Source organism: Macaca fascicularis, chromosome 8 (genome assembly GCF_037993035.2).
Source record: "Macaca fascicularis isolate 582-1 chromosome 8, T2T-MFA8v1.1".
Classification (NCBI taxonomy): domain Eukaryota; kingdom Metazoa; phylum Chordata; class Mammalia; order Primates; family Cercopithecidae; genus Macaca; species Macaca fascicularis.
Window position 1 is genome coordinate 30,821,680 of NC_088382.1, and position 17,821 is coordinate 30,839,500.

The window sequence follows — 17,821 nt, forward strand, 5'->3', positions numbered from 1 at the left end:
AGGCATTAAAAACCTCACACCACACATACACAGGTACACACACATGCACACTCATGGGCAAAAATGCACGTGCACACATGTGCAAGCACAGCATGCACGTATACTCACACATGCATCACACACACCCTCACACACGTGCCCACATACACAAAATTTACTTTCCTCACCTGTCAAATCAGGAGAAAATGTGCTCACTCTGTCTCTCGGGCTACTTGTAGGGATCAAATGGGGTAATAGATGTGAGAGCGCTTTCAAAGTCCTAAACCCCAGGTCTCCTTTGTCTCTCCAAATTAATTCAATCTCTGGGGGTGGAGCTCTGACTGACATTGGTCCCTTGAAAGCTCCCCAAAGAGCTCCAAGGCAGGCGTAGAATGGCTGGAAAGCATAATACCAAATCCTTCGTTGGTTTATTTGAAATTGTGTTTGTTGAGCCTTTCTCTGTGCCAACCACTGTGCTTGGGGTGTTGGATAAAGCAGAGAACAAAACAGATGGTCTCTGCCCTTGGAGCTGAAGTGCTGGGGAAGAGAGCCACCGCATGGACAGGAGAGGTGCATTCTTCCACAGGAGAGCACAGAGCATGTGAGGTGTGGGCAACAGGGCCTTACACTAGTCTGGGAGCTCAAGAAAGTCTGCTGGGGAAGTGATGTTTAAGCCATGCATGAAGGCCAAGCAGAGGACGTTCATGGCCGTGATGGTAGCATCCGTAATTTGGGGTCACCCTCAGTCCTCTCCCTACTGAGTCCATTCAGAGCTGCCTTTGCTTACCAACGGCGCCTTGCCGACTGCATCTCAGCTCCTATGTTGATCACAATGGCTGTGGCATGGCATTTGGGCCCCAGGTGCTCACAGGTCTAGGATGCGACTCAAGATGCCCATCAGTCATGGTCAGGAGCCCCCAGGGCTCCGCAGCTCATTCATGTGCCACCCTCTTCTTGTCTACCCGCTGACCTTGCTGTTGCAGGAGCAAGATCTCTTAGCACTTTGTGGAACCTTTGCTCATTACCTCAAGGTGGTTGTAGGTATGATAGAAAAGATTTCCGAGTTCACATCGTGGCTTCACCACTTCTATTCTGTGGGCTGCTAAGCAACATTCTGAACTTCCCTGAACCTCAGTCTTTTTGTCCATAAATGTGATTCTCTGGACTGTAAAGTTTATAAGGTGTTGTGAAGATTGCCTTGAGGCAAAACCCAGCACTTTATTGCATTAAAAACAAAAAGGAAAAAAGCAAAACTTGAAGCTTCTACTTCTAGCATTACCAACTTAAAATATTCTCGGGCTATAAAATGTAGGCATTAAATAAACTACAGACATTCTGCTAAGTGCATAGCTAAAGGTGAAAGAAGCAGGGAATCCTTAAGGACCCCCAAAAACAAGCAAATAAAGAGAGAAAGAGAAAGAGAGAGAGAGGGAAGAGAGAGAGAGAGAGAGACAGAGAGAGAGATAGGAGGGAGGGAGGGATAGAAAGAAAGTGAGGGAGAGGGAAGACAGAAGGAGGGAGAGAGAGAAAGAAAGTGAGAGGGAGGAGAGAGTAAAAGGAAGAGAGGAGGGAGGGAGAGAGAATGAAAGGAAGGAGAAAAGTAGGGAAGGAAGGAAAGAAGGAAAGAAAGGGAAGGAAAGGAAGGAAGAAAGGGAAGCAAAGAAGTAAGGAAAGGATGGAGGATAGTAGGGAGGGAAGGAAGGAAGGAAGGAAGGAAGGAAGGAAGGAAGGAAGGAAGGAAGGAAGGAAGGAAGGAAAAGGCCAGGTCTTACTTACAAGGAGTGGGAGGTGAAGGGTGTCTGGGGAACTAGAGGAATCTTCTGAGTGAGGGATACATCATTTAGGTCTTAGTTAGGGACCATATTGTCCCAGGGAATAAGAACCAAATCAGCCTCTGACAGGAGACCTGCTCCGCCCAAGGCCCCTTGACACTTGGTGGGTCCTGGGTGAGATTGTGTGAGGCAGGGATCTGCACCCATCCTGTCTCCTCCTCCCTCTGACTGCCTCCTCCCTCTGGCCTCCTCCTCTTCACAGCCTTCCAGCTATACTGGAGGCAGAGTCTTGGTGGGGACTATGCTGGAGCCAGATTCAGCCTTGTCCTGGAGAAGAGAATTCTGCTTCAGTGACCAAGTGTTGGGGAATAGAAGGACACTAAGCCGTAGCAAGCAGCCAGCTCTTATTTCTCCTTACTCCACCTCCAGGGGTTTCAACAAGCTGTAGAGAGAGCAGGCGCTGGGCTGGCCCATGTGTCTTTCCCAGCGTTTGGGAAATGGGGAGCTCTCCTTATCCAGAGGGGCAGGACATCCCAGCTCCTCAGCCACCTGATTCCTACATCTACCCCCTTTTTGCAGCTTACATCAGGCCACCTGGAGCTCAGTGAGCTGGCTCAGGGGTAGAGGTGGGCACGGGATGTGGGGACTGGTAAATAAAAGGGGCTGCTGGAGAGGGCTGGGATGGCTCTGGATCTGACGGCACTGGTTCCATTATAGTGAGGTCAGCCGGCGGCGATGGAGATGCCTTGTGCGTTACGGAAGAGGACCTGGTGGGTGATGACGAGGACATGCCGAGCTTCCCGTGCACCCAGAAGGGTAAGGACTCTGGGCTGCCCCTGATCTCCACTCCGGGCTGAGAGATCCCTGTCTCCATCCCCAAGCCAGTGAGAGACGTGTCTCTTTAGGTGGTTTCAAAAGCCTGGGTGTCCTTTCCGCACTGCTTCCTGGATGGTTAAAGGGCAGAGTTCATGGCCCTGGGCGTGCAGTACCAATGATGTCAAAGGAGTTTAGAATTTTTTTTCTTAAAGACATGGTTTTGCTGTGTCGCCCAGGCTGGTATGAGTGGTACAACCATAGATCACTGCAGCCTCAAATTCCTGGGCTCAAGTGTTCCTCCCATCTTAGCCTCCCAAATAGCTGTGACTATAGGCGCACGCCACCATGCCTGGATGAATTTTTTTATTTTTTGTAGATACAGCGGTCTTGCTATGTTGCCCAGACTGGTCTCAAACTCCTGGTCTCAAGTGATCCGCCTGTCTCAGCCTCCCAAATTGCTGGGTTTCCAGGTGTGAGCCACTGCGCTTGGCCTGAAATCAAAGCTTCGCACAAGTGCCACCTGTCTCCTGGGCTCTTCCTGAGACCCATCAGGGATGTCTGCCATCTCCCAGAGCTACATACTCTGTCCCTGGGGCCCATCTTCTAGCTAGCCCAGAGTTGTCTCCTTCATTGTGTCCCATGCTACCTGAACCGCTGTTTGGAGTGGGGCCCGTCAGTGCTTTGGTGCAGGTTAGAGCAGTTGTTCTCAACCTTAGCTCTTCATTACAGTCACCTGTGGATGCATGAGACCAACCCTTGGAAATTCCTATTTGTTTGGCCTGGAGTGGGATCTGGGCATCAGGATTTTTAAGCATCCTAGTACTCAGAATGTGTGGCTACAGTTGAATTCACCTTAGGAATTTGCAGCTGGGCCATCACTGCATTCCCACTGGGTGATGGCCGCCTGCCTGCATATTCAGGAACATCTGGCTCGCTCCTTCCTCCATACCAGTAACTCCACTGGTGGACTGTGACTATTTGTTTGGTTTCCAGTAGAACTTCTGGTTCCCTGAAAAGTTTGGGGACTGGTAACCAACATTCTGGTTTGCCAGAGACTGAGGGGATTCCCAGGGTTTGGGGCTTTCCATTTTCTTTTTTATTTTTTAAAATAGAGATGGGATCTTGCTATGTTGCCCAGGCTGGCCTCAAACTCCTGGGCTCAAGTGATCCCCCTGTCTCAGCCTCCTAAAGTGCTGGGATTACAGGCATGAGCCATTGCACCCTGAAGACTCAGTTTTAAAACCTAGACAATCTTAGCAAACCAGGATGATTTGCACCATGCTGAGGAGCTCCCGTGACAGGAGACTTTCAGTGCTAAAACCCAGAAGGTCCTGGGCAAGCCCAGACAAGTTGGTCACTCAGTGGGGTCTCAGGCTGGCTGCTCATCTTGTGGGTCATCAGTAGGACCAATGGAGAGGGAAGAGGTGTTGCCCCTCCCCATGGGCCAAATGAGGATGCCATAGAGAGAGGATGATGGTAGTGATGGGAGCTGTTCTTTGAAGTCCTGACTCCGTCTCCTGCATTCCAGAAAGCGCCAGCACCTAGAGAAAGGTGGTAGGACAGGTAGAGAATGAGGGTCGAGAACAGCTCCCCTTCTGAGCCTGGTTTAAATGTGATGAGACAGGCCAGAGCAGGAATATGGAACTGACCCTTCAGCTCCGGCCTGGGCTACTGGCCTAAGCCATTGTCTCCTTGTATGCCCTACAGGTCGGCCAGGGCCCCGCTGCAGCCGCTGCCAGAAGAACCTGTCTTTGCACACATCAGTGAGGATTCTTTACCTCTTCCTGGCCCTGCTCCTGGTGGCTGTGGCTGTGTTGGCCTCTCTGGGTGAGTCCAGGGCTTGCCCACCCCGGGCTGTAGTGGGGTGTCTGGTCAGGGATCCAGCACCAAAAGCTCCCCTGCAAAGACAAACACTTGATATCTGTATCCCAGGGCCCAGAGCCAGCATCTTCCTGGCTAGGGGATCTCTATGCCTAATCCAAACTGCAGACACTGACAACTGATGAGCTCTGTGGCCTTGAGGAAGGCACCCGCCTCCGGGGACCCTTGCTGTCCCCTTGGTGTAATGAGATGATACAACCAGGTCAGTGCTTCTCAGTTTCAGCTCCATGTTACAGCCACCTTGGAGCTTTAAAGAATATCGATGTAGGCCAGGCGCGGTGGCTCACGCCTGTAATCCCAGCACTTTGGGAGGCCAAGACGGGTGAATCACGAGGTCAGGAGATCGAGACTATCCTGGCTAACACGGTGAAACCCCGTCTCTACTAAAAAATACAAAAAACTAGCCAGGCGAGGTGGTGGGCGCCTGTAGTCCCAGCTACTCGGGAGACTGAGGCAGGAGAATGGCGTAAACCCGGGAGGCAGAGCTTGCAGTGAGCTGAGATCCGGCCACTGCACTCCAGCCCGGGCGACAGAGCGAGACTCCGTCTCAAAAAAAAAAAAAAAAAAAAAGGAATATTGATGTCTGGGCCCCACCCCAGTCGTGGAATTAATTCAGTATCTTTCAACTCTCCCGATGGTTCCGTTGTTCACCCAGGATTGAGATCACTGGATTGAGTGACTTCTAAGCCCCCTTTCATGGTCTATGTGAGTGTTTCTCAAAGTGAGGCTGGATGCCTACCTGCAGCAATTTCACCTCCAGTATTTGTTAAAATGCAAATTCCTGGGTCTCCCTCAGCCAGACCTGCTGAGACCAAGGAATCTGGGGGGTCCTGCAGGTAAGACCCAGGGATCTGAGGTTTGATTCTTCTCATACACATTAGGGTTTGTAGTAGTTGACCTAGGTCACAGCACACAGCCAGAGGTAGGTCACTTCTGCCTTCCAGATGCTGACAGATTGTGGTAAACTGGTTACAACAAATTTGGTGTTTGTAATCCCATTTCACTAAGAGTGCTAGGAGTGCAATCCCATTCCACACTTAGCTTCAAACTTTGAAAATCCAGGCTCTGGTAAATTTATTTATTCCAATCTACTAGATTTTAGAAACAAGGCCGGGAGTAGGGAGAGGCAGTCGAGGCTCCGAGGGGGCGCCCCCTGCTCTCATGCAGACCCTGAGCCTGAGCGCATCCCTAAGGAGAGGCGCCTCGTCCTGGCCCTGGCTGGAGATATTCAGTTACCAGCCTTCTTAGCTTGAAGGCAAGAGGCCAGCATACTAATGATTTGAATAGACACAAGTCGTCTTCCAGTAATCCGAAGGCATTAATTAATCCAACACAAGCCGAGCACCTGCTCTGTGCCAGGCACTGGGAACACTGAGTTGCGTCAATTACATTTCACCATCAAGGGGTGTGGTTCTTCCCTCTTGTCAGGGGATATTGGAATCCCTTGGAAAGCATTTAAAAATACTAGTGCCAGGGTACCCCCCTCCCCTCACTCCAGATGAATTAAATCAAAATCTCTGGGTAGGACCCAGGCCTTAGTCATTTATAAATCCCCTCGAGGGTTCCAATGTACAGCTAGATTCAAGGACCAAGGGTTTCAGAACTTCCCAAGCCCCTCACCACCTGTCTCTGCTAAATCAATTCGCAGGGTTTGGCCTTTCAGAAAGTGGCCCAAATCCCAGGCCAGAGGAGGGAAGGAGCCACGGTCTGCCTATCAGAGGCCGCAAACTTGCTGTCAGAGAACTTGTCAAGATTTCTGGCCACCCCTTTTAGGGCCTCAGCTCACAGCACCCAAGGGACCTGGAGCCATTATCAAAGCTCCAAGAACCATAGGATCAGGCCCAGAGAAGAGCGTAGGCACTAAAGAGTTCCCGAGAGGACGACAGAATGTGAGACACTGTTACATGCATAACGTCCATGAGTCAGCCTGGCAGGCCAGAGCGGGAGGCTGGCCCTACTCCTCGAGGGAGGGGACAGTCCTGGGGAGGGGACAGGATTTGCCCCAAGATCCAGAGTGACTGGACAGAGGATCAGAAGAACTGGGGTGAGGAGTGCGTGTTTGTGAACCATGGGAGAACTTTGGGTTTCCTTTTTTGTTTTTGCCTCCAGCTTGAGTATCCCAAGTCCCTAGATCAGTGTTGGCACCATCCTGGCCTAAATGGCAGGTGCCCAATAATATCTGTTGAAAGAATGACTATAGATGGGTAAAGCATGTGTGTGTGTGTGTATGGTGTGTGTGTGAGTGTGTGAATAGACTGGTCAATGCTTTACAACCAGGATTGTGATCAAAGTCCAGAGGGTTGGGAAAATCAGTCAGCAGACATTATAAACCAACTCTATTCATTTTAATCAAGTATTTTTTTTTAAATCAAGAGCATACAGGGGGCCAAGAACTATATTCTATACTAGGCAGTATACTGCTTAGTAAAACACAGATCCTGCCTTCATGGAGTTTATAATCTAGAGCTGATTATGGCCATATTTTTCTGTAAAAGGCTATATAGTAAATATTTTAGGCTTTTCAGGTTACATACGATCTTTGTCACAACCAGACTCATTGCAGAGCAAAAGCAGCCACAAGCAGTCTAAATGAATAGGGGTGGCAACTCCTGTAAATCAGGCATTGGGCTGGATTTCACCTGCAGGCCGTAATTTGCCATCCCCTGGTTTAGATCACTGATCTCTAAACTTTCTTGACCGTGCATCCCATCAGTAAAAAATTCATTTGAAATGCATCCAAAAATTTACATGGATTGATGAATGGGTGAAAGAGATGGATGAATATAAAATAAATACAGAAACATGCTACTTGTAGAATCTAGGTGATAGGCACATAGGTCTTCACTGTACAAGTCCTTCTATTGTTTGAGAAATTTTTAAATTAAATGTTGGAAAAGAAAAATTTGATAGAGTCACACCTCCAAAATATACCTATTTATTTATAAGTGATACATAAGTACTATTTGCCATATTGTCTGCATTATAAATATAATTTTATAAGGATGAAGAAAAATCATGTCTAGAAAGTAAGTAAAATGGCTTATAAAGAAATTTATAATTATTAAGCGTGAAATGCACAATGAAAAAATAAGCAAGGCCAGGTGCAGTGGCTCATGTCTGTAACCTCAGCACCTTGGGAGGCCAAGGTGGGAGGATCACTTGAGCTCAGGATTTCGAGGCCAGCCTGGGCAACACAGTGAGACCCCACTCATTTCAATTTAAAAAACATTGAAAATTGACTGGGCATGGTGGCATATGCCGGTAGTCCCGACCACTTAGGAGGCTGGGCTGGGATGATCACTTGAGCCCAGGAGATTGAGGCTGCAGTGAGCTCTTTTCACACCACTGCACTCCAGCCTGGGTGACAGAGCAAGACTCCGTCTCACAAAAAAAAAAAAGAAAAAAGAAATGAACAGGTGAATGAATTACACGGAGTGGAGTGAGCCTTGGCTGTTGGCTTGGAAGTAGACTTAATGAAGCATAGGAATAGGAATCAAAGTCACCTAATCTCTCTGTATCTTTGTTCATCTATGCTTGAAATCTTAATTGTAGGGAGGCTCAAATGGAATAATAACTATTGTAAACTGTAAAGTGCTTGTCTCATGTAACAGCATGTGCTTATTCCCAAACTCTCTCAACGTGTCGCTGTTACTAATTAAGTAAATCTCCTGACAGCTCTGAGATGTACAGTATTAACTGGAACCTGGAGATTCCAAATAATTTGAAAGCATAGAATTTTGGCGCTGAGGAGAGCCTCAGCATCATCAAGCTCCACATTTTTGTTTTACGTGTGATTGAATTGAGCTCAGGAAAGGGTAACTGACTTGACCAAAGTCACCCGACAAATTGTGATGTAAACTAGGACTAGAAGCTGTGTTACTCAGTGCTCTTGGTGGTGCTAATTCTTTCCCCTTGTACTTGATCTTAAGAGGATCTGTGGGAAACATCTTGCTGAACCTCAGAACAACCCATGCCCTTCCTCACTACCAGGCCCATTCAGGCACCCACTGGAAAAAGCCAGGCGTCCTGCTACTGCCAAGATGTGCTCTAACCACCGGCCAACATGGCCCCCTTAGTAGAGTGCAAGGCTGCCCGTGGGCTATAAATTGGTATAACCTTTTCTGGGCAGCAGTTTGGCAGCTTGTATTAAGGACTTCAAAAATGTTAATACCCTTGGGTCCCATAATTCTACTTTAAGCAATTTATCCCAAGAGAATTATCATATACATACAACCATCATATATAAGGATTATTTCTAGAATTAAGTGTTACTTATATTTATATATCAAGTTTTATTTATGAGCTCAGAAGAGGAGGTACTTTAAGTGTCCCCAACAGTAGGGGATTCATACATAATTGCTGTATTATTTATATAGAGTGCCATGCAGATACCAAAAGTAATGATGTTAAAGTGATTTAACCCTGGATGGAAAAATATCCATGACATGATACCGATAAAGCAACATCAAAGAAAGCAGATGAGATGTTCAGAGCATCCCAGTTTTGCTTTTGTTGCCTAAGAAAGTACAACAGTCCCTGCTTATCCACAGTTTCAGTTACCCGAGGTCAATCGGCCACATCACAGCTTGATGATCCCCCTTCTGACATACGGTCAAGGTCAGTAGTAGCCCAACACTAAGTCACGATGCCTATGTCATTCACCTCACTGCATCTCTTCACACAGGCATGGTGTCATCTCATGTCAGCACAAGAACAAGGGTGAATACGGTACAATAAGATATTCTCAGAGACACAGAGACCATATTTACATAACTTTTATTATAGCATATTGTTCTAATAGTTCTATTTTATTATTAGCTGTTGTTAATCTCTTACTAGGCCTAATATATAAATTAAACTTTATCTGAGGTATGTATGTATAGGAAAACACATAGTATATATAGGGTTCCATACTCTGAGGTTTCGGGCATCCACTGGGGGTCTTGGAATGTATCCCCTGCAGGTAAGGGGAGAACACTGCATATATCTGTATAGCTGAAGAATGGTTATCAATGTAAACAAAACTAGAAGAAATACATGAAGACACTGATGGTAGCAATCTTTGGGTGGTAGGAATAAGAATAATTTTTTTAAAAATGTTTTTTTCTGAATTTCCCCTGTTCCATTCTATGATCAGGTCCTATTTCTAAAATGTGGGGTGTGGGGTGAGTGATTATGTCTCTACAGGGCCTTGTGGCAAACTCTGGCCATAAGAAGTGTCCTCCCTAACCACCATGAAGAAGCCTGAGAGGAGAAGGGTGAAAGGTTTTGGTTGCAGAGGGGCTGATAAAGATGCCTTCTCAAGGAATGACTGCTGTTTCTCTGAGCTTAGACCCTGCCCCAGCTTCTCATCTGTTTTCCCTACAGTTTTTAGAAAAGTGGACTCTCTCTCCGAAGACATCTCCTTGACCCAGTCTATTTATGACAAGAAACTTGTGTTAATGCAGAAAAATCTCCAGGGCCTGGGTAAGTAGATGGACTGATGACTGTGATGCAGTGATCATCAAGGTAGGGCAAGGGTACCCTCCCCACACCACAGTGCCCCAGCACCAAGCAACCTTCATCAGCCTTCTAGGCATAGAGGACATCCCCGGCTCCCTGCTCCCTCCCTAGCTGGTTCTCCATCCCCTGGATGTATTTTTAGTAGAGACGGGGTTTCGCCATGTTAGCCAGGATGGTCTTGATCTCCTGACCTCGTGATCTGCCCTCCTCGGCCTCCCAAAGTGCTGGGATTAGAGGTGTGAGCCACCACGCCCAGGGTCTACATATATTCAATCTTGCTCCCACTTATAAGTGAGAGCATGTGGTCTTTGGTTTTCTGTTCTTCCATTAATTTGCTTAGGTCATGCCACAATTCTTGATGTTGTTTATCCCCTGCTTTAATCTGGAACAATCTAAGAGAGAATGAGACAGAAGGAGCAATGATAGAAGGGTTTACAGGGGTATTCTTCTCTGACTCAAATAGAAGATTCTGGTCTGGCACCAATATACGTGGCTATTTGCCAAGCCACTTCTCTATGCCTCGTTCCTCTTGAGTCACAAGTCAAAAATCCCTGTGCCACCTTCTCTGCAAATTTATTATTGTAAGAGGATTGAATAAGATAACAGATATACAAATATTGGGAGAAATTTTTATATCAAGTTTAAGTGGGAAGTTCCTGGTCACCTAAGAAAAATTAAGAAGATATGTTCTTGAGAATTTGGTGGTGAGAAGGAGAAAATGTCCTAAACGCTACATTTCAGATCAGAGTCAAGACAGTTGGTAAACATGAGATTCCATAGAGGTGGCAAGGCTTTTCCAAGAAGGGATTCATAAGAGGACTTCAGGAAGGAAGCAGGTTTGGGAAGCTACTTACCAATTCCTTATGCTCTGAAATATTTAATTTAAAGAGGAAGCGTCGTACCGTGGCCCTTCAGCAACTCAAACTGTTGTCCCTTTCCCCTAAAGATCCAAAAGCCCTGAACAACTGCTCTTTCTGCCATGAAGCTGGGCAGCTGGGGCCAGAGGTCCGAAAACTGCAGGAGGAGCTGGAGGGAATTCAGAAGCTGCTTCTGGCTCAGGAGGTGCAGCTGGACCAGACCTTGCAGGCCCAGGAGGTGCTCTCCACCACCAGCAGGCAGATCTCCCAGGAGATGGGCAGTTGCTCCTTCTCCATCCACCAGGTTAACCAGTCTCTGGGGCTCTTCCTGGCCCAGGTGAGAGGCTGGCAGGCCACCACAGCTGGCCTGGACCTCTCTCTGAAGGACCTCACCCAGGAGTGCTACGATGTCAAGGCTGCAATGCACCAGATCAACTTCACCGTGGGGCAGACTTCCGAGTGGATCCATGGGATCCAGCGGAAGACGGACGAGGAGACCCTGACCCTCCAGAAGATTGTCACCGACTGGCAGAACTACACCCGGCTCTTCAGTGGCCTGCGTACCACCTCCACCAAGACCGGAGAGGCAGTCAAGAACATCCAGGCCACCCTGGGGGCCTCCTCACAGCGCATCAGCCAGAACTCCGAGAGCATGCATGACCTGGTACTCCAGGTCATGGGCTTGCAGCTGCAGCTGGATAACATCTCGTCCTTCCTGGACGACCACGAGGAGAACATGCATGATCTTCAGTACCACACCCACTATGCCCAGAACCGCACCGTGGAGAGGTTTGAGTCTCTGGAAGGACGCATGGCTTCTCACGAGATTGAAATTGGCACCATCTTCACCAACATCAATGCCACTGACAGCCACGTGCACAGCATGCTCAAGTACCTGGATGACGTGCGGCTCTCCTGCACGCTGGGCTTCCACACCCATGCCGAGGAGCTCTACTACCTGAACAAGTCTGTCTCCATCATGCTGGGCACCACAGACCTGCTCCGGGAACGCTTCAGCCTGCTCAGTGCCCGGCTGGACCTCAACGTCCGGAACCTCTCCATGATCGTGGAGGAGATGAAGGCGGTGGACACGCAGCATGGAGAAATCCTTCGCAACGTCACCATCCTACGAGGTAAGAGCTGCGTCCAGGTAGGGCTGCTACAAAGCTTCCACTGAGGCTTGGTGATCTTGCTGGACACAGAAGTACCTGGTTTTAGGCAAAGTACTAGTGGGCTAACACAATCCTATAGCAAATGCCTAGAGCAATAGGCAGCTTTAAGAAATGTACTTGCATTAGCCAGGCATGGTGGTGTGTACCTATACTCCTAGCTGCTTGGGAAGCTGAGGCAGAAGGATCACTTGAGCCCAGGAGGTCAAGGCTACAGTGAGCTATGATTGCACCACTGCAGCCTGGGAGACAGAGTGAGTCCTCGTCTGGAAAAAAAAAAAAAGAGAAAAGAAAAAAAAAGGAAGAGAACATCCTTGCGAACCTCTTTTGTAAAGGTATTATGGCTTCTAACTTTGCCTATTACACAAATCTGAACTTTTATATTTAGATTTGTTTAACCATGTCCTAATAGAGAAACAAGCAGATCTTGTGTTTTGAAAACTGTCTCCTCTTTTTTTCTCCCTTCCCACCCCCTCATTAATGCTCCCAACCACCCAACCCTCTGCCCGGGAGGCTGTCACTCTGACACACTCTTCTACTCTCATCCACCTCATGTCTTCCGTATTTATCAAGGTTCTCCAGAGAAACAGAATCAATACTGTATGAGAGAGAAAGAGAGAGAGAGAGAGAGATCCACAGAAACAGAATCAATAGTGTAGAGAGAGAGAGAGAGATAGACCCAGAGAAACAGAATCAATAGTGTATAGAGATAGATAGATAGATAGATAGATAGATAGATAGATAGATCGATCCAGAGAAAGAGAATCAATAGTGTATAGATAGATGGATAGATATATAGATTGATTGATTGATTGATCCAGAGAAACAGAATCAATAGTGTATAGAGATAGATGACAGACAGATATGATAGAGATAGATAGATAGATAGATAGATAGATAGATAGGATAAAGAGATAGATAGATAGATAGATAGATAGATAGATAGATAGATAGATGATAGATAGATCCAGAGAAGTAATCAATAGCATATAGAGATAGATGATAGGTAGACAGATCCAGAGAAACAGAGTCAATAGTAGAGAGAGAGAGAGAGGTGATAGAAATAGAGATGATAGATAGAGATGAGTTAGATAGATGATAGATATAGATGGGTAGGTAGATAGATAGATAGATAGATAGATAGATAGATAGATAGATAATGATAGAGATAGATGGATAGATGGATATTATAAGGAATTGGCTCCTGTAATTAGAAAGGCTGGCAAGTCCAAAATCTGCAGAGCTGATGTTCCAGTTTGAAGACCATGAGGCAGGAAGAATTCCCTCTTACTTGGGGGAGGCTCAGCTCTTTGTTCTATTCAGGCCTTCAACTGATTAGATGAGCCCGCCTACATGAGGGAGGGCAATCTGCTTGATGCAGGCTACCTATTTAAATGTTAATCTTATCCTAAACACCCTCACAAGGAAGACCCCAGAATTATATTTGACCAAGCATCTGACCTAGTCAAAGTGACACATAAAATTAACCATCACAAGCCCACCCCTTGTCAACTTGGCACCTGTACACATCTCCTTAAACCACACTTAATCTCCAAATAAAGACAACAGTAAGGTCATAATTCCACCTAATGTGATACAACTCTCCTGTGTACAACCAAAAACACACACACACTTTCCCCTGAAGAGGAGTTAAAGTCCTTGAGTGAATTTTATTCTTTTGCTGATACCCTGTAACTTAAATAATATGATGTAAAGTTAACAATATTTAACTATGCTATAAAGTAGATACATGTTATTTTACACAATAAGGGAATAAGAGAAGACAGAAAACAAAATTGTTGGCTATGCACACACATATTTTTTAATATATTCATTAAAAAAATAAGGAGGATTGATTATATTCAGAATGTCCAAATGGAGAAATAAAATAAAATATAAGGAGGACGTACCATAACCATGACAGTCCTTGTTGCTGTCATTGGTCATATGGTTGTAGCTGGTATTCATCACCACCTTCTTCCACTCCCCATTCTGTATTCCCTTTGTCTTCAGCAAGCCCCTCATCTGGTCCTGGCTCTTTATCTGCTGGGGTGATCTAAACCTTCCCCCCTGAAGAGTCTGGGCTATAGTATTTCTACCTGGGTGGGATTATTGAATACTCCATTCACCTTAATCTCAGGGCTTGGTAATACTATGGGACACCCCGCGGGATCTCCTGTATTCCAGACATCCCCTTCCTTACTTCCATTGTGGAGTAGTAGTCCAATTTCCCCTTGGCAGTCAGGATCCAGTCACCCACACCAGCACAGAAACTCTCTATTTTGCTTGTTGATTCAGAGGCATGAGGAGCCCAAAGTGGCCAGGTGGCAGTCTTAACTTCCTGTTCAATGGAATCATGGTTGTGTCTCCTGGTGGCAGCATTCCTCCGTTTGGAACTAGATCTCTATCTCAGCAGAACATAAGATCATAGGAACAGGAAGCAAAAATTTTCTGGTGGGTCACCAGTATGAGAATAAGAGTGTCACTGCCATTAACTCACCTTGATTTCTGGACCTGTGAGTCTGACTTTGGGAGAAACACCACTACGTATTGGATGCTGATTGAGAGCATATACAGCCTCCTGGAGAACCATTCCTAAGCCCCGCAAGGTACTGCCACCTAGCTGGTGCTGTAACTGAGTCTTCAAAAGGCCATTCCACTGTTTTATCAAGCCAGCTGCCTCAGGATGGTGGGAACATGATAAGACCAGTGCATTCCATGCCACATTGCCACACTTCGTCTGCTGTGAAGTGAGCTTCTCAGTCAGGAGCAATGCTGTGTGAATACCGTGACTGTGGATAAGGCATTCTGTGAGTCTACGGAGGGTAGTTTTGACAGAAGAATTGTGTACAGGGAAGGCAAATCTATATCCAGGGAAAGCATCTATTCTGGTAAAAATATTGCCCTTTCCATGATGGAAATGATCCAGTGTAATCAACCTGCCACCAGGTAGCTGGCAGATTACCCTGGGGAATGGTGCCATGTCAGAGACTCAGTGTTGGTTTCTGCTGCAGCAGAGTGGGCATTAGCAGTGGCTGTAGCTGGGTCAGCCTTGGTGAGTGGAAGTCCATGTTGCTAAGCCCATGGATAACCTCCATCCCTGCCACCATGCACACTTTGTTCATGAGCCCATTGGGCAATGACAGTGGTGGTGGAGAAGGAGGCTGACTGGTATCCACAGAATAGGTCATGCTATCCACCCGATTATTAAATCCTCTCCTGCCGGGGTCACCCTTTGGTGAGGATTCACGTAGGATGCAAATAGCTTCAGTATTTTTGCCTCTTCGGAGAGGCCCGTCCACAGACCTCTTCCGTAAATCTTCTTGTCACCAGTTTTTCAATTGTGTTCCTTCCATGTCCCTGACCATCCAGCCAAACAATTGGCCGCAGCCCATGGATCAGTACATAGTCACACATCTGACCATTTCTCCTTCCAAGTAAAATGAACAATCAGGTTCACAGCCCAAAGATCTACCTACTGGGAGGCTTTCCCTTTCCCACTCTCCTTCAGGGATGTCTCAGGAAGGGGCTGCAGGGCTGCAGTTGTCCATTTTCAGGTGGTACCTACATATCCTGCAGAACCATCTGTAAATCAGGCCTGAATCTTCTCTTCCTCCACCAACTGATCATGTAGAACTCCCCATGAGGCCACAGGTGCAGGCTGGGAGAGAAAAGATAGGATAGCAGGAGCGGGACCTCAGGGCATTTGGGCCACTTCTTTATGTAACTTACGTGTGCCTTCAGGGCCTGCTCAGGCCAGATCACATGTATATACCACTTATGATGATAGAGTATTGCTCTGCACACCCAACTTTATGAATTAGTGGATCAGCTACCACCCAGTTTATGATTGGTGACTCAGACCACTGGTCACTTGGTGGCCCATGGTTAAGTGTTTAGTCTCCACCAAGGCCGAGTAGAAGGTCAAGAGCTGTTTCCCAAAAGGAGAGTGGTTATCTGTGGAGAATGGGAGGGCTGCTTCAAAATCCTAAGGGATCGTGCTTTGATTCACCTACAGGGGACTGCCAAGGGCTCCACACAGCATCCTTATCTGCCACTGACTCCTCAAGCACCACTGGATCTGCTGGGTCCTATGGCCCAGGCAGCAAAGCAGCTTGCATGGCAGCCTGGACCTGTGGCAGAGCCTTCCCCTGTTCTGGGCTCCACTCAAACAAGAAGCTTTCCAGGTCACTTGGCAAATGAGTAGAAATACACACTCCAATGATGAATATGTTACCTCCAAAGTCCAAATCAGCCCATTAGGCATTGTGCCTTCTTTTTAGTTTTAGGAGGGGCCTGATGCAACAACTCATCCTTCACCTTAGAAGGGATATCTGTCTCCACATACCCATACCACCCAACCTCTGGAAATTTCACTGAGATGGAAGGCTCTCGAATTCTCGTCAAATTTATTTCCTGTCCCCTGACATGGTAACGGAAATCTTCCCAGAGTATTTCACCTAAAATATGTATGTGCATGACCTCTAGGGCACAATGTTCCAGGGAAGGGCATTAGTAAATAGTTCTTATGGTTCAGCCCCTGGCAGATGTGTGGTTTCATTGAGTTCAACCTAAGAACAAAGGCAATTTAAAGCTTTCCTGATTACAATGTCCATTTACAAACTTTGTTTTATTTCAGCCTCATGACAACCCTTGCATGGTAAACAAAGCAGATGTTGGTGACTCTATTTATAGAAAAGTAATCTGAGGATAGGGTAGGGAGTTCAAAGGAATAAGCACAGGGTCACTCTGATTTAAAATCCTGACCGCTCCCCAATGCTCTGAAATGGACACAATCCAGTGCCCATCCAGGAAAGGAGATGCCCAGAGCATGAGTTTGTAGATGCCAACAAGACATTTCTGCTCAGGTCCTGCTAAGCTATAGGGTGTTGGGCAGGGAGTGGGGAAGAGGGAGATGGTACCAAAAGTGTTGACAGAGGAACCGTTCTAAGTGTAACCAATAGTACTCTTGGAAATTTACATTTGCTGCTGTCCTAGTCATGCATAGAGTTTTCATGCATGGAGTTGCATGACTAGGGGTCATAGTCATGCATGGAGAACAAAACGGGGCATCTGTTTGAGCTACACCTGAGTCTTGGTTCGACGTCTGCACATTTGTTTAAATTGTGCAGCCTCTCTCCTGGTTGTTAAAGTCACCACATGTAAAATCTCTCACATCTGAAAGCAAATCTCAGGGACACAATGCACATCCCTTTCTCTGGGGACCTGGTCACTCATTCATTCATCCAGAGACAGGCACAGACAGGCTGGGACACAGGAGCTGGCAATGAGGTCTCCACTGGGCCGGAGCTGAGCGGCTATCTGGAATAAAGGGAGGGATTGCAGTGGCGGGGGCTGTGTGGAAGGTGCCAGGTCCTGATGGAAGAGTTGGAACTCTGAGACTGCACAGGCAAGAAGCCTGGCTTCTGATGTGCTCTGGATCTTTAGGCAGAATCGCTTCATCCCTCCAGGGCTCTGCTTCATTCATTTGTAAATGAAGGGGTAAGACCAGCTGATCTCTGAGATTCCAGCTCTAATTAATTCTAAGCCCCCATTTACTCAACAGAAAGACTGTGGTAGTTTCATAGTGTTTGTGCCTCTCATAAAATATTTATCTCCTCCTACTCTGTAGGGTAATTTCAGTGTCTGTGCTAGACAGTGATCGTGCTAGGACTATCATTTGGGAATTGTAGACTAAAACCATCTTATCCTTATAGAGACAGGATCTCACTTTGTTGCCTAGACTGGTCTCAAACTCTTGGGCTCAAGCAATCCTCCCACCTTTGGCCTCCCAAAGTGCTGGGATTATAGGCATGAGCCATCACACCCAGCCACACTTTGAACT

General features: G+C 46.9%; 1 protein-coding gene across 1 annotated transcript in view; it reads left to right on the forward strand.

Moving 5' to 3' along the window:
• Positions 1-17,821, forward strand: part of SCARA3 (scavenger receptor class A member 3) — a 38,351-nt gene that overhangs the window by 13,475 nt on the left and 7,055 nt on the right. The window contains exons 2-5 of the mRNA XM_005562918.4: positions 2,469-2,567; positions 4,275-4,394; positions 9,816-9,914; positions 10,897-11,940. Coding sequence (XP_005562975.1) covers positions 2,469-2,567; positions 4,275-4,394; positions 9,816-9,914; positions 10,897-11,940 — 1,362 coding nt within the window. The remainder of the gene's footprint in view (positions 1-2,468; positions 2,568-4,274; positions 4,395-9,815; positions 9,915-10,896; positions 11,941-17,821) is intronic.